Raw genomic sequence first — 17,202 nt, forward strand, 5'->3', positions numbered from 1 at the left:
CTCTTCGCACCATCTCCTCAGCCAACCATTTATTGCTTGTAGTTCGCTCTGCCTCCTTGCGTCCGCTCTCAGTACTGGCAGGATCTCTGAGAAGGCTATCTTCCTTGGAGACAGGAAGGGAGTGGTGAAGGAGGAGAAGGTAGTGGCAGAAAGGCTTAACATGTTCTTCTCGTCTGTATTTACAAACGAAAACACGTCCAACATACCGGAACCTGAGCAATTCTTCAACGGAAGTCAGGCAGAAAAATTAACATTCATAAAAGTGAGCCTTGAGGACGTTCGTAGGCAGATAGAAAAACTAAAAACTGACAAATCCCCGGGTCCGGATGGCATACATCCAAGGGTTCTGAAGGAATTAAAGGAGGAGATAGCGGAACTACTGCAGCAAATTTGCAACTTATCCCTGAAAACAGGCGAGATCCCGGAAGATTGGAAGATAGCCAACGTTACGCCCATCTTTAAAAAGGGATCAAGAGGTGACCCGGGAAACTACAGGCCGGTGAGCCTGACTTCGGTTCCGGGGAAAATGGCAGAAGCACTGATAAAAGAAAACATCGATCAACATTTTGTAAAAAATGAACTTCTGATAACCAGCCAGCATGGTTTCTGCAAGGGAAGATCATGCCTAACGAACTTATTGCACTTCTTCGAAGGGATCAACAAACGGATGGACAAAGGAGACCCCATAGACATCATATATCTAGATTTCCAAAAAGCCTTTGACAAGGTGCCCCATGAACGTCTACTCCGGAAACTGAAGAACCATGGGGTGGAAGGAGACGTACATAGATGGATCAGAAACTGGTTGGAGGGTAGAAAACAAAGGGTAGGAGTGAAGGGTCACTACTCTGACTGGAGGAGGGTCACGAGTGGTGTCCCGCAGGGCTCGGTGCTCGGGCCGCTGCTATTTAATATCTTCATAAATGATCTAGAAACAGGAACGAAGTGCGAGATAATAAAATTTGCGGACGACACCAAACTATTTAATGGAGCTCGGACTACAGAGGACTGCGAAAAGTTGCAAAGGGACTTGAACAAATTAGAAGAATGGGCGGCGAAATGGCAGATGAAGTTCAACATTGAAAAATGTAAAGTATTACATGTGGGGAGCAGAAACTCGAGGTACAACTATACAATGGGAGGGATGTTATTGAATAAGAATACCCAGGAAAGGGACTTGGGGGTAATGGTAGACATGACAATGAAGCCGTCGGCACAGTGTGCAGCGGCCGCTAAGAGAGCGAATAGAATGCTTGGTATAATCAAAAAGGGTATTACAGCCAGAACGAAAGAAGTTATCCTGCCATTGTATCGGGCGATGGTGCGCCCGCATTTGGAGTACTGCGTCCAATATTGGTCGCCGTATCTTAAGAAGGATATGGCATTAGTCGAGAGGGTTCAAAGGAGAGCAACACGTCTGATAATAGGTATGGAAAACCTGTCATACTCTGAGAGATTGGAGAAGCTGGGTCTCTTTTCCCTGGAGAAGAGGAGACTTAGAGGGGATATGATAGAGACTTACAAGATCATGAAGGGCATAGAGAGAGTAGAGAGGGACAGATTCTTCGAACTTTCGAAAAATAAGAGAACAAGAGGGCATTCGGAAAAGTTGAAAGGGGACAGATTCAAAACAAATGCTAGGAAGTTCTTCTTTACCCAACGTGTGGTGGACACCTGGAATGCGCTTCCAGAGGACGTTATAAGGCAGAGTACGGTACTGGGGTTCAAGAAAGGATTGGACAAATTCTGGAAATGGGGATAGAGGGGTATAGATAGAAGATTACTGCACAGGTCCTGGACCTGTTGGGCCGCCGCGTGAGCGGACTGCTGGGCACGATGGACCTCGGGTCTGACCCAGCAGAGGCATTTCTTATGTTCTTATGTTCCTCAGTTTCAGTTTCCTCCCCAGGATCCTGAACTGGTCAGTTAGTGTAGTCCTGTTGTAGTTCCTCCTGCTGACGTCGTTGGTTCCAATGTGGATTACTACTGCTGTCTCCTCCGTCTCGGCTCCCTCCAGGATCCTCTCAATTCTGTCGATGACGTCCTTCGTTCTTGCCCCCGGGAGACATGTCACTAGTCGGTCCTCTCTCCCTCCGGCTATGTGACTGTCCACTTCTCTCAGGATTGAGTCTCCCACTACGATAGCAGATCTCCCCTTCCTCAACTGTCTCTCTGGTCTCAGGTCTGTGTCAGTGGCGCAGTCCGCTAGTCCTTCCTCCGGGCTCTGTTGGGTCTCCACCTCATCTGTCTGTCCAGGTCCTACTCCCATGGCGTCTGGTGGATTCTGTCGTCCAACTGTTGGTTCTCTCCTGGTGTGCTGGTGGTCCTGTGCCTCCACCATCCTGCAGGCCTCCTCAATGAACTTCTCGAGCTCTCTAACTTGTTCTGTGATGTGGCTCTCCCTGGTGGTGTCTTCAGTTGCCCAGCACTGTTCTTCTATGGTGCAGAGTCCCTCCAGCTCCTGGACTCTAACCTGCAGTCTCCCGACCTCCTTCTTCAAGCTATCCAGTTCCTGGCATCGACCGCATATGTACGCCTGCCTCCTAGAGGGGAGGTAGTCATACATATGACACTCGGTGCAGTATACTGGGAAGCTCCGCTGGGTTCCTGCTGCCTCCATTTCTCTTTTCTCTTTTCTCGTTCCTATAGTCCCTCGGTGTGTGGGAGTGGTGCCCAGCGTGCAGCTAGCTCCATGTGTCTCCTCTGTCCTGCCTTCTGCTTCTCTCCTCAGCCCTCTCCTCCTCTGCCTGCCCCGATCTCAGAACAAGCTGAAAGCAAGCTGATCTGTGATCCTTAGCCCCTCCCCTTTTAAGGGGGAGCTCCGGGTCTGCTGCCGGTGATGTCAGGGGGTGGGCGGAGCGAACTCTCGCCTCAGCCCCTCACCCTCTGGCTCTCTCCTGCTCCTTACCTTCTGCCTCCACGTGTCTCCTCTGTCCTGCCTTCTGCTTCTCTCCTCTGCCCTCTCCTCCTCTGCCTGCCCTGATCTCAGAACAAGCTGAAAGCAAGCTGATCTGCGATCCTTAGCCCCTCCCCCTTTAAGGGGGAGCTCCGGGTCTGCTGCTGGTGATGTCAGGGGATGGGCAGAGCTAACTCTCACCTCAGCCCCTCACCCTCTAGCTCTCTCCTGTTCCTTTCCTTCTGCCTTCACGTGTCTCCTCTGTCCTGCCTTCTGTTTCTCTCCTCAGCCCTCTCCTCCTCTGCCTTCCCCGATCTCAGAACAAGCTGAAAGCAAGCCTTCCAAATGCAGCCCTGAAGAGATGGGGTTTGTGTGAGGCCAGGGTTGGGGGTGGTAGTAGAATGGGGCAGGACCATGGGCGGAGCTGGGGTGAAAGGGGGCGGGACCGTGTATCCTGATTTTTGTTTTGTTAGTCCAAAATCTGTCAACCCTACCTACGTTTCCACAGCACAACCCTGGAGATGAGATAATAGGAAATGGACATGGAGCTCTGATTTTACAGTGAATGCAAGCCAAGAAATATTAAAGTCTTTTAGATATGGTACACTTTTATAGTATGAAATATTGATCATTGGGAGTATTACAGAATTAACATAATTATTTTAATATCCTAAATTCCTACATGGAACAACAGACATCATAAGTTTCTTACCTTTGCCTCCCATTCCATACCCGCTAATGAGATTCCAAGTAATGCAGTTACAGTGATGACTCCAATAATTCTGATATCATTTGTTGGATCAACTATAGTTGAACCATATTCCTAGAATCAAATACAAATAAATTTATCTTTTAACTAAGCTAGTAAAGCTTGGAAATCATAGAAAGCAACAATATAATTGACACTCTAAAAACATAAATTGACTATTTCTGACTTCCTTTTCCTTGTACTTTTATCATTCATAGTGTGCCTTCCTTTTCTGTAAAGATATTTTAGGTTTTATATATTTACTAGTCATTAAGCCCGTGTGCTAGAATATATGTCTGTCCGTCTTTCTTTCTTTCTTTCTGTCTCTATCCCTACCCCTGTCTCTTTCTTTCTGTCTCTCTCCCTCCCGCTGTCTTTCTGTCTGTCTCTCTCACTGTCCCCTTTTATCTGTCTGTCTTTCTGTCTCTCTCCCTGTCCCTGTGTCTTTCTTCCTTTCTTTCTCCTCCCTCCCGCTGTCTGTCTTTCTTTCTATATGTCTCTCTCCCTGCCCTTATGCAGCAGCATTTCCCTCCCCCCTTCCATGTGCAGCAGCCTCAGCAGTATCCCCTCACCCTCCATTTCCCTGTGCAGCAGCATTTCCCTCCCCCCACTTCCCTGTGCAGCACCTGTCCCATCCTATGTCCTTAGTGTCCTCAGTGCCTCCTATGTCCTTAGTGCCCTCAGTGCCCCTTCCTATGTCCTTAGTGCCTCCTTCCCATGCCCTTAGTACCCCTTCTTATGTCCTTAGTGGCCCTTCCTATATCCTTAGTGACCCCAGTGCCTCCTTCCCATGTCCTTAATGCCCCCAGTGCCTCTGTTCTGTGTCCATAGTGCCCACAGTGCCTCCTTCCCATGTCCTTATTGCCCCCAGTGCCTCCGTCCTGTGTCCTTAGTGCCCCCATTGTCTCCGTCCTGTGTCCGTAGTGCCCCCAGTGCCTCCTTCCCGTGTCCTTAGTGCCCTCAGTGCCCCTTCTTATGTCCTTAGTGTCCCCAGTGCCTCCTTCCTATGTCCCCCTCACTGCCTTCCAGACTTTGTCCCCCACCCTCCGAAGCCAGCCTGCCTCCCTCCCATACCCCTGTGCAGTATAACCCTTGAGCAGCAGGTTTCCATCTCCCCCCCTGCCACTACCGCCGCCGTGCAGCCGACCCCACTGACCCTCTCACCAAGAGATGACCGACAAACCTCTTGGCTCCAGCAGCGCCTGCAGCACTCTAAACACGCTGCTGTTATCAGGGAAATCAGGGCAGTAGAAGGCCGCGAAGCAGCATGTTTAGAGTGCTACGGACGCTGCTGGAGCCGGGAGGTTTGTGGTCGTCTCGCAGTGGGAGGGTCAGGTGGGAGGGTCAACAGGGGTTCAGGTGCACTGGGGGGGCCATGACGATGAAATGCTTTATACAAAAACAGAACCCTAAGCGTGCATGCACACTCCTACCTGCCAGGGACCTACTGATCACGGAACACGCAAGTAGGAGTGCGCATGCGCGCTTAGGGTTTTATTATTATAGATAATTGTTTAGGGTAAGATAGCTTCAAGGAAAAGGCCTGGTCATTTCCTTCCACTCTTTTATACTTCCAACTCAGTTAGAATCAGGCCTGGGTTATAGCACCAGAATCCTTTATTCAGAACTGCCTGGAATATTTTACCACCTCAGTTAGGTCAGCCATTGGAGCAATGACCACTTGTCAGCAGCCAAATACCACTAATGCCTTTGGAGCAGGGCTGGCATTAAAGGATGGCAACCAGGGCCTCAATTATGCCTCAAGCTGAAGGAAACAGCCAGAAATGGGGCTGTGGGTCCCTGCATATCTATTTTCAACCCTGCTTTAGACTATGTAATTGTGGTTTCTGTCTGACTATTGTTGAGCAATAGCTAAGCCTTTCTTCCACTCTCTTCAGACAAAAAAATAACAAGCTACAAATTACACCAACCTTATATCTGCATTAGATTATCTCAGTGGTGGCTGGTCAGCATTGGCAAGACAAGGTCGATATTCAAAATGATTTAACTGGACTGAAACAGCTGTTGATCGATTAAATTGCTTGTTTGGGGTTATTCACTAATTTTCAGAGGTACTTAACTGGTTTTCTCTGCTGAAAATGAGCATTTAGTGCCTAAGTCCAAACTATTTGGAAGACATTCCGGATGCAGTCAGCACAAAGCTGCTTAAGTGCCGATATTCAGCGTTTAGTGGCCACGCACAACTGAAACCTCATAAAACACAGTCCTATCTATATGGAGCTATCCATGGCTGCTTAAATACTGAATATTGTCTTAAACAGCCACATGTTACCTGGCTCCCCACAAAGCTTGGCCAAGTAAGTGTGGTGCTTGTAATTCCAATTTCAGTAAGTTTCATAAGGAGAAGGTGGTGGTTTATAGAATTGAAGGCAGTGGAGATGTCGAATTGAAGGAGTGTTGCTTTTTGGCCTGTGCTTAGTTATCTGTTTGATGATAAAGGGGATGAAATGCCTCTCGAATGAAGAAAGACTAAAACAGTTAGGGCTCTTCAGCTTGGAAAAGAGACGGCTGAGGGGAGATTTGATTGAAGTCTACAAAATCCTGAGTGGAGTAGAACGGGTACAAGTGGATCGATTTTTCACTCTGTCAAAAATTACAGAGACTGGGGGACACTTGATGAAGTTACAGGGAAATAAATACTTTTAAAACCAATAGGAGGAAATATTTTTTTACTCAGAGAATAGTTAAACTCTGGAATGCTTTGCCAGAAATTGTAAGAGTGGATAGCGTAGCTGGTTTTAAGAAAGGTTTGGATGATTTCCTGGAGGAAAAGTCCATAGTCAGTTATTGAAAAAGACATGGGGGAAGCCACTGCTTGCCCTGGATCAGTAGCATAGAATGCTGCTACTCCTTGGGTTTTGGCCAGGTACTAAGGACCTGGATTAGCCACTGTGAGAATGGATCTACTGAGCTTGATGGAAGTAAGGCTATTCTTATGTAATGACTCATGCAACTCATTTAGCACATTAATGCAAGGGGGATGTTCACAGGGGAGGAGCATGCAAGTAACTTGCAGAATATTGTAGGTTACATACTAAAGTGCTTCATTTAGATATGTACATTTGAATCTATAACCCATGTTCTTGCCAAAAACTGCAACCAGTGCTCTTATTCTTGACAGCATGACCAAACAGGACAAAGGCAAATGTTTTGACTGTTTAAACAAGGAAGCAATATGGTGCCCATTGTGCTGTGAACTCACCTGCACACTTTTTAAATAATTGGATTCTTGGATACACAAACTCCTGATGAAGGTAGGAATTGCCAAAACACAGACTGTGTTGGGTCTTGCATATCTCACATCAGTTGTGTAGCTACTACTGGTCTGTTTAATAAAACTGCCTATATTCATCAGATACAGTTTCTGTGTTCTACTTTTTTTTTGGGGGGGAGACACGTTGTAGTGTGGACTTTGCTTTCCCCCACCCCTTTTATTTTTATTTGACTAAACAAAGAAAACACCATCTGAAGAAGCTTTGCAACAGAGCCAGTGAAGTTTTCTGGGCTCCAGAAGGAAAGGAGAAATAATGGGGCTGGTGGAATACCCCAGAACCTGCGAGCCAAAGAGGGGGAGGAACAATAAGAGGGAGGAGCAGTAAGGCTGGTATGATTCCCTATATCCTGCCAGCTTAAGGAGTATTGAGATTCTCAGGTTTTGACAAGCCATCTCTCACCCAGGTGAATAAAGATGAATAAATGAGTATGACAGAAACAAAGAGCAAAGATTAATGGAAAGAGAAAAAAACAGATGAGTATAGGCAAGAGAGAGAGATAAGGATAAAGAGAAAGAGCTGTTGCCATGAGGAGCAGAAATAAGTACTTCTGACTGAATTAAGTGTTAATTAAGGTTCTGTGAGGAAGGTAGAGTAGCTATAAAGGGTAATATGATTAAGGTGTTAGCTTCAAAGGGTCTGTTTGTAGCAGTCCCCTAAAAAAAGTCCAAGGTAATATTCTTTCTGAGAGAAGAGAAGAGCAGAGGATATTTCTCTTTCTGAGAGGGGAGGGGAGGAGAGGAGAGGAGAGGAAAAGAGGGCAATACTCCTGGTTAAGTATATGTTATCTTGTTCTGAGCTTAGATAATTTTGGGGATGAAAGCTAAATTTTAGGTTTCTTTATACCAGTGGTCTCAAACTCAAACCCTTTGCAGGGCCACATTTTGGATTTGTAGGTACTTGGAGGGCCTCAGAAAAAATAGTTAATGTCTTATTAAAGAAATGACAATTTTGCATGAGGTAAAACTGTTTATCTATATATATAAAATCGGAGGTATGTATGTGTGTGTGTATGTGCCGCGATCACGCAAAAACGGCTTGACCGATTTGAACGAAACTTGGTATGCAGATCCCTCACTACCTGGGATGATATGTTCTGGGGGTCTCGCGGCCCACCTGCACACGTGGGCGGAGCTACAAACATAAAATCAGATTTCACCCATTCATGTCAATGGAAAAAAATGTAAAAAGCTGCCATTCTCACAGTAATTCAAAAATGGCTTGACCGATTTGAACGAAACTTGGTATGCAGATCCCTCACTACCTGGGGTGATATGTTCTGGGGGTCTCGCGGCCCACCTGCACACGTGGGCGGAGCTACAAACAGAAAATCAGATTTCACCCATTCATGTCAATGGAAAAACTGTAAAAAGCTGCCATTCTCACAGTAATTCAAAAACGGCTTGACCGATTTGAACGAACCTTGGTATGCAGATCCCTCACTACCTGGGGTGATATGTTCTGGGGGTCTCGCGGCCCACAACTCTTTGTTGCTTGCTCAGGGCTGGGTTCACCCAAGAATTTATGTGTTCTTGCTCCAGGAGGTGAAACTAAAAATGTTGTTTATAATCACGTTTTGCGCTAGTTGTATTGTATTCATTTTGTAAAATATTTCACATTATAATTTGAATATTGTACTTTTTATTAAGCTGTAAAAAAATAATTTCATTCACCACTATAAAGTATCTTTATTTGAATCCATTTACAGTGTTATTGCTATAATTAAATACCCGTGCAACGCCGGGGCATCAGCTAGTAGTTTATATATCTTTCCTTTTAGCTAAGGGGTCCTTTTATCAAGCTGCAGTAGGTGTTTAACGTGCATAATACCGCACGTTAAACCGCCTGCCGTGCTAGCTGCTAACGCCTGCATTGAACAGGTGTTAGATTTTTAGCCGGCCACAGGAGTTAGCGCGTGATGAAATGTCTGACGTGCTAACCCCGCTTGATAAAAGGAGCCCTAAGTCTTAATAATAATATTGTAATTAATAGCTAAAGATACATATGATCAAGAAACTGTTTCATTTTACTTTTGTGATTATGATAAACATACCGAGGGCCTCAAAATAGTACCTGATGGGCCACATATGGCCCCTGGGCTGCAAGTTTGAGACCACTGCTTCATACAGTATATACAAGTTAGATTTTAAAAGAGCAAACTGTACTCAGCTAGTTTCCATAGTATAAAAGCCTTTTTATAGTTTTACAGTTTTTAAACTTGAACTTTCTGCTAGAGATAATTTCAAGTCTTAATTGATAGTCAATTATTCTAATTAGGACAACAGGAGAACTGTTTATTACATATTCTTATTACATTTTATTATTTGCTAAGAATCAAACAATACATAAAGTATACAATATAATTCTAAGGCTCTCTATACTAGTCTAATTTCTAGAACCTTAATAAGCTCTAATTAATCAGCTCAAAAATAAGATGCACTGTCACATGTATGATAATCTTCCACTTGGCGAGAAGTTATATGTGTGTACTCTCTGAAAAGTGCGCCTAGCTCTCAGAGAATGAGTCTGTTCCCTTGAGGTTACAGTAGCAGACTTGAAGGAGCTGAGGGAGATCTACAGGAAAGTTGTAGAGAAGTCCCACCTTCAGTCTGGCAGCCCCTGTGCTATGCTGAAGGAAGAGGGCTCCTAAAAGGAGAGCATCACCTTGGTGAAGTAGGAAATAATCCTGTAGCAGAACCTGCCCACCAGGGGATAAAATATCCTCTTGGATGGACGATGTGTCTCCAGGGGCTTCTGCTCAGGAGGGAAGGGTTAGGATAGCTGTTGGTGATTATGTCATTAGGCATGTAGAAAGCTAGGTGGCTGGTGTGAAGGTGATGGACCTCATGTGTCACTTAGATAGGATTTTACATAGTGCTGGGGAGGAGCTGACTCTCTTGGCACATGTAGGTACCAATGACATAGTAAAATGTGGAAAGTGGTTCTGGAACCTAAATTAAGGTTTTTAGGTACACACCTGAAATCCAAATCCTCCAGAGTAGCATTATCAGAAATGGTCACCAGGCAGGACCCAAGAAGCAGGCAGAGCTCCAAAGTCCCAATGTGTGGTTGAGATGATATTGCAGGGATAAGGGAGGGTGACCAATGTTATGCCAATTTTTTTAAAGGGTTCCAAAAGAGATTCGGTAAATTATAGATTGGTATGCCTAACGTTAGTGTCAGGAAAATTAGTGGAACAATTATAAAAAATAAAATTGTGAAACATGTACACAAACATGATTTAATGAGACGGAGTTAGCATAGGTTCAGCCGAGGGAGATCTTGCCTCACAAATTTGCTTGACTTCTTTGAAGGTGTGAATAAACATGTGGATAAAGGTGAGCCGGTTGATACAGTATATCTAGATTTCCAGAAAGCTTTTGATAAAGTTCCTCACGAGAGGCTCCTGAGAAAATTAAAGTGTCATGGGATAGGTGGCAAAGTTCAGTTGTTGATTAGGAATTGGTTATCGGATAGAAAACAGAGGGTAGGGTAAAATAGTCATTTTTCTCAATGGAGGAGAGTAAACAGTGAAGTGCCGCAGGAGTCTGTATTGGCACCGGTGCTATTTAACTTATTTATAAATGAACAGGAAATTGGAATGACGAATGAGGTGATTAAATTTGCAGATGACACTAAACTGTTCAAAATTGTTAAAATGCACGCAGACTGAAAAATTGAAGACACTCCTTAGGAATTTGGGAGACTAGGCATCCAAATGGCAGATGAAATATAATGTTCTAAAATTGATTTTTTAAAAATAATAATATGGGTTTTTTTTAAAGGAGAACTCTTATATAATGTATTTCAGATACATTATAGTCCAAACGTTATTCATCATAAATAAAGGATTAGTTTTTAGTTATGTAACATGAGGCTGTATATTCATGCACTGTTTAAAGTTTTTTGCAAATGAATTCCATCAATCCAGTCATAATGTCACAGACAATTCTTCTATCTAGACGATATTATCATGGATGCTTGTTTTGCTTTTTTCAAAACTGTGAATTTGTGTCTGCAAAGATAGCGTGCTTCTTCACAGCAAAAATGTTATAAAATATACAGAGTTGAGAAAAAGACCTTAGCCCCATTGTCCTTTGCAAATCAATGTACACAGAATCAACTCCTTACTTTTAAGTGCTAAGTTTATATATCTACATAAGGAGCTAAGTGTGAAGAGGGAGGTGCAAACAATAAAAATAAAAGTGAAACATTTTGAACAGAATACTCCACAAGTCTCAGGGACCTAGATGCACTACAAAAATCAGTAAGTCTGGGTCTGCACCGATCCAATTTTTTGGCCAATTCAGAAAGAGCTATTGATGCACAAAAAGTTTCCATGCAAATGATTAACGCGGTTGATTTCCCTAGTCCCTGACTCTCCAATCTGAGGATCACTGTGAGAGCAACTCTCACACATGCGCAGAGCCGGCAGGGGAAGCCCGAACAGCTGAAAGACAGGGGAAAGCCTCCTGCCATGCTGTCCAAAGCAGGAAACCTTTTTTTCCTTTCTTTCAATGGACACAGAGATGCTGTGCATGATACACATACTGTCACCACCTGTGGTCTGGCCGAGCGGTTTGGTAGCTAGGCAGTGACACACAACTGACACTCTGGCGTGAGCCCCTTTGAAGTAGATAACCCTGGACCAACTGAAGTGTGCTTTAGTACAAACAGTCCAGTAGTCAGAATGGTTTAAATCAAAAGCTGAGAACTTTAGCCTCAGCAACACACAATAACACTGCTTCAGTGGTGGCAAAAAGGTTGCACAAAACAAAGATTCTTCATAAACCAAAATATAATGTTCCCTGCTCTGGGCTTTATTCAAATGCCACATAGTCCTCAGCATTTCTCTTCACCAGAGCTTGTTCTTTAAACAGACATTCTGCCCTCAAAGTCCAAGACACTTTCAATTCAAATAGTGTTGCTAAAGATAGTTATAGGTCATAATTCTTTAGGTTAGCAGTGCAGGTAACCAGCATAGCAAACAGCACAGTCCTTAAGCTAACTTTACCCAGTTCCTAAGGCAAACAAAGATAATGGGGCTTCACAGTTTGCTTAAGGAGATTAATCAATAGTTGCAAGCAGGTATGGAGGTTTGTAATAGGACACCAGAGTCTTCCAGCTGTCTCCTCACTCAGAGCTTGAATGAGCCGAGCTAGGGCTGGAGCCACATACATAAACTGTTATGCTTTACACAGGCATACAATTAGGGATTAACTTCTGTCCTACCAATTCACAGTTCCTAACATAAGGTAGAACAGGTAAGTTGGAAAGATACCTTCTTATCATACTTTCCAAGGCTAGGAAATCTCCATTCCTTCAGGTTGGAATTCAGTGAGATTATCACTGTCCTCTATCACCATAGGTTCAGGCATACACAGATCTATGGGAAGGTTCCTAACCTGGTCCTCTTCCATGATCCAGTCATTTCCTGCCAGTCATTGACTGCTCTCCAGTCAGCATAGACTCCCATAGAGCTCCTTCCTCCGGTCTGAGGCTCCTCCTCGTTCTGGCTTCCGTTCCGCTGCCTGCTTCCCCTGCTGCTCCCCTTAGCTCATCACAGAGCCTTTGTTTAAGCTGAGGGAAGAAACCACTCCCCTTTTGCTGCAGGGGAGAAAGTTTTCTTCCCTTGGCTTGAACTGTTCTCAAGGCACCCTGCTGTGCTGCCTTCTGCCTCAAAGAACCTGCAAACCAATAAGGCCAATCTTTACTGTTTGACCTCAGGACATTATCAGAGCAGTCCCAGCTTTCTGGACCTGCTTCCCTTTCTCCCTCTGAGTCCACAGGATAGTCAGCTGATTTACTCCCCCGGGCTCTGACTTGGTTCGCCCTCCTGCATCTGGGCTTGTAACTCTTACCAAATCTCTTTGTGACAAGCCTCCGGGTTGCAGGATTGTCACAATACACAATATCTACACCATAAAAAAGCCCCCCTCCAACGATGATGGCCCTCCCCAATGACCCCCAATAAATGCAGCACCGGGAATCCCCCACGCGCTAATGAAAATCAGCAGAAGGGATAGCCATTCCCTCCTGCCATTCGCCCTCCCCCATGTGAGACAAAAAGGGGAGGAAGAATGCCCACTCCCTCCTGCCATGCCCCCCTGGGTGGGGGTGGGGTGGGGGTGGGGTTTCAGGGGACTTCACGGCAGAAGGGAGTGGGCATCCCTCCTGCTTTTTTTTCAGGGGAAAGGGGATGGGTAAGGGATGTTTGGGGGGCACCTGGTGTGGGAGTGGGCCTTTGGTGGCAGGAAGGACTGGGGCAAGATGGTAACTGAACAGGACGTGTAGGTGAAGGCTCCTGCTTTTTTCTTAGTAAATCTTTTCTAATCAACTTTATGATGCCTAAAATAAGAGGGAAGCAGAGGGTTTATCCTCCACCCGGACCTGCTACTTCATCGCCGCAACAGACTGTTATAACATCCTATACAGTCACACCAGTGACTCCGGGCGTTTCTGCTGCTGAGCCGCAGGGAAAGCTCAGCTTGGACAACGATCTATCATTGAGCCCGGCTGGACCCAACCCCCCTCAGCTCCTGGGGAGGCCGTAGAACATCAGCCATTCATGGAGGGTCATCGGAGTGTGAATGGGAACATGACCTTGGCAAACCCAGAAGAGGAAGCTTCTACACCAATGGCAGTGGCGCAACTCAATGGGAGTGGAGCACCTATAATGTCGAGTGGTGGGGAGTGTAGAGAAAGCCAAGGTCCAGATACTATTGGGGCCTTAATTCAAGAATAGGCAATAGTGCCTACACTCAAGCCACTCAAAAAACCTATGATAGTTATGCTGGATTCTCTTTGGTCTGCCATTGAAAATTTCCAGCTGGTATGTACCAACTTTATGATTGTTTCTTTAAACCTTACCACTAAACTTACCCAGGTAGAGACAGTAATTCAAAAATATACGTCTGAGATTGCAAAAATTGAAAAGTCAACAAATGCTACAGAAAATTTATTAACAGATATCTGATAACACTTTACTTTTGAGGAAAATTGAAAATCTAGGGAATCAAAATAGAAGTCTTAATTTAAGAGTTCTAAATTTTCCTGTTCCTAAATACATGACTCCTCTGTTTAATGTTTTGAAGAATTCAGAATATAATATCCCTCCTTTACGGAAACTTTACTTTTTGAAAAGATCATAGAAAGACTTGAAACCTCTGGGAGAAGAAATAGAGGTTTCAGTCCTGTTAGAATCATCAGATATGAAATTTGTTGCTCGAGCCACACTTTTGGTTTCTTTTGGGTTTTTTCAAGATAAGGAGATGATATTAAAGCTTTATTATAATTTGAAACAAGTCTCCTTTTTAGGAGAAAGGATTTACATATTTCCGGATGTCTCAAAATGGACACAAGTTAGAGGGAAGGAATTTTTATCTTACCGCAGTAAAGTGATTTCTTTAGGAGATGTTTACCAATTAAGGTTTCCATACAAATGTTTCATTTCCTATCAAGATAATAGATATATATTTTATGATCCTGCTCTTTTTTTCTAATTAGGCAGATATTGTGTATGTGTAATATGTACAGCATCTGTGCCTATTCAAAAAAAAAAAAAAAAAAAGGTTAGACAGGTAAGCAACTGGTCTTGACCAGTCGCTTTTTTTTGGATCGCTAAAAGCGATCACTTTTTTAGTGCATCAGGAAGCCATGTTAGAGTATCAATCGTTCTATTACTTTACATGGCATTTTAATATTAATCAGCTTATTTGCGTGGTCGTATCGGGAAATGAGTGATCATGCAAAAAACAATGCGGTGAACTGTTTTCTGAATTGTGTCGGCTGGGAGAATGAGAATGTAAGTACGAGGGTCATTTCATAAATACTGCACACTATTTTTTTTAATATACATGTTTTATTTTTTTTTCCAAGTATTTCTTTACAATCCTTCAATATAGTCTCCCTGCTTTGCAATGGCCGAGTCCCAACATCTTGGAAGCTTCATTATTCCATGCAAGAAACCGTTTTAATTCAGTTGCCGAATGGCTCAGGTACTGGCAGAAGAAAGCTTTTCCAGAGTTGCAAAACGATGTCCGCGCATAGGTTGTTTCAACTTTGGAAAAAGGTCAAAGTCTGGTGGACTCATGTCTGGACTGTAGGGAGCATAAGGTAACACCTCCCAGCCGTATTCGCGTAGTGGAGAGCTCCATCTTCCCCACGACCAAAAAAATTTTGATGCACTCAATCAAAAGTTAAACAAATGATGATTTTTGCTTATGATCATGAAGGCATCATCATCACAGACAAAGTTCCATGTAGAAGAAGGGTCACAGCAGTGTATTATCGTGATTATTTTTTGCAAAAAATGCACTGAAAAATGCACATAACCCGACCTCAGTTGCTTTTGGCTGGGCCGCTCATTCATCATCACAACGCTCGCCCGCACAATAGGGAATGTCATTGAAAAACTACATGAATACAGCTGGGAGGTGTTACCTCATGCTCCCTACAGTCCAGACATGAGACCACCAGACTTTGACCTTTTTCCAAAGTTGAAACAATCTATGCTTGCACATCATTTTGCATCTCTGGAAGAGCTTTCTTCCGCTGGTACCTGAGCCATTCAGCAACTGAACTAAAACGGTGTCTTGGATGGAATAATGAAGTTTCCCGAATGTTGGGATTCTGTCATTGCAAAGCAGGGAGATTATATTGAAGGAATGTAAAGAAATACTTGAAAAAAAATAAAACATGTAAATTTTTTTAAATAGTGTGCATTATTTATGAAATGATCCTTGTATAAGCCTCCTTGAGATCTAAAGAGCAAAGCCAGTCATTTTTTTCACCAAAAGGGGTAACAGGGGTCTCAGAGAGACCATTCTGAACTTCTCCTTTACTAAGTATTTGTTGAGAGCATGGAAATCTAGTCTTCTTCGGTATTAGGACATACAGTACTTGTAATAGAACCTTCGGCCCCTCTCCTGCAGAGGAGCTTGTTCTATTGCGTTGAGCTGGAGGAGGGTTGAGAGCTCTTGGTGAATAAGTATGATCTGATAGGAACTGAAAGCAGACTCTTTTGGGGTGGGGGGGGGGTTTGGAGGTGTACATTTCAGATGAAGTAAGCAAGATGATCCCCAATAGGAAGTCTGTGGTGAAGGCTGAACTACCCTGGCAAGGCTCTCTAGAAGAAAGTCAAAAGAACTACTGTGATTTTTGCTGAGTCTTTGGCTGGAGCTTCTGAGTCTTTTGTTGTTTTGAATGTTTATGAGGAGGAGCTCTAGAAGAGGTAGATGATGGTACGTATATGTACTTAGGGTTATAGGAAGAGTGTTAAAGATTGTAAAATTATTTGGCAGGTTGAGATTTGGAAGACCTTGAGGCCGAGAGAGTAGACATGGACATGTTCATGTCTTGTGATTTTCTGGGTGGCCTCCTCTATCTTGTTCCCAAAGAGCTCATCACCCAAGCATGGAATGTTGGCTAAGTGCTACTGAACGTTTGCTTCCAAATCAGAAACCCTTAGCCATGTTTGTCTCCTCATGCCAATGGATAATGTTGATGCTCTTAAGGTGACAAAGGCATCAAATATAGATTTCGGAATAAACTTTCTTGTTTCCAACAAGTCATTAGAAACGTTTTGAAAATCAGGAATATTTTGATCATAATGAGATAATTTCTGAACTAGAGACTTCATATAAAATGTCATGTAGAAATTGTAACTCAATATTCTACTGGCTAGCATTGAATTTTGAAAAAGTCTACAGCCAAATATGTCCAGTGTTCTTCCGTCTCTGCCAGGAGATGTGCTAGCATAGGGTCTGGAACTACTAGCTAGAGAATAACATGGGGACAAATTTGTTTCCGTCCCTGCAGAAACTCAATTTCTCTATCCCAACTCCGTGAGTTTTGTCACTGCCCCTGTCTCATTCCTGCAAGTTCCGTCCTCATCTACACAAGCCTCAAACACTTTAAAATCATAAGTGTTCGAGGCTTGTGTGGTTAAAGTGTTTGAGGCTTGTGCAGATGAGGATGGAACTTGCAGGAATGGGGCAGGGACAGGGACAAAACTCACGGGGTTGGGATGGGGAAAACTTTGTCCCTGTGTCATTCTCTACTACTAGCCTTCTTCATCACAAATTCTACAAGCAGTTACTGACGCTAGAGTTGTGGTTTGTCAAATCCTGGGCAAGGCTGAACTCTGAACAAGGAATCTAGTTTGCTTGGAGCCACAGGAACGACAGTAGAAGTGATGCTTCCCAATTCTTAAATGTGGAGGGCCATAATAAAAAAATACATCTAAGTCCAATTTGGTCATAGGG

At 43.8% G+C, this 17,202-nt stretch overlaps 1 protein-coding gene across 5 annotated transcripts in view; it reads right to left on the reverse strand.

The window, feature by feature from the left end:
- The window catches only part of SLC12A3 (solute carrier family 12 member 3), a 757,364-nt gene that overhangs the window by 547,062 nt on the left and 193,100 nt on the right, over positions 1-17,202 (reverse strand). For all 5 annotated transcript variants that reach the window (XM_033941365.1, XM_033941364.1, XM_033941363.1 and 2 more), the window contains one exon: positions 3,609-3,719. In XM_033941365.1, coding sequence (XP_033797256.1) covers positions 3,609-3,719 — 111 coding nt within the window. The remainder of the gene's footprint in view (positions 1-3,608; positions 3,720-17,202) is intronic.

This window comes from Geotrypetes seraphini, chromosome 4 (assembly GCF_902459505.1).
Source record: "Geotrypetes seraphini chromosome 4, aGeoSer1.1, whole genome shotgun sequence".
NCBI classification, from domain to species: Eukaryota; Metazoa; Chordata; class Amphibia; order Gymnophiona; family Dermophiidae; genus Geotrypetes; species Geotrypetes seraphini.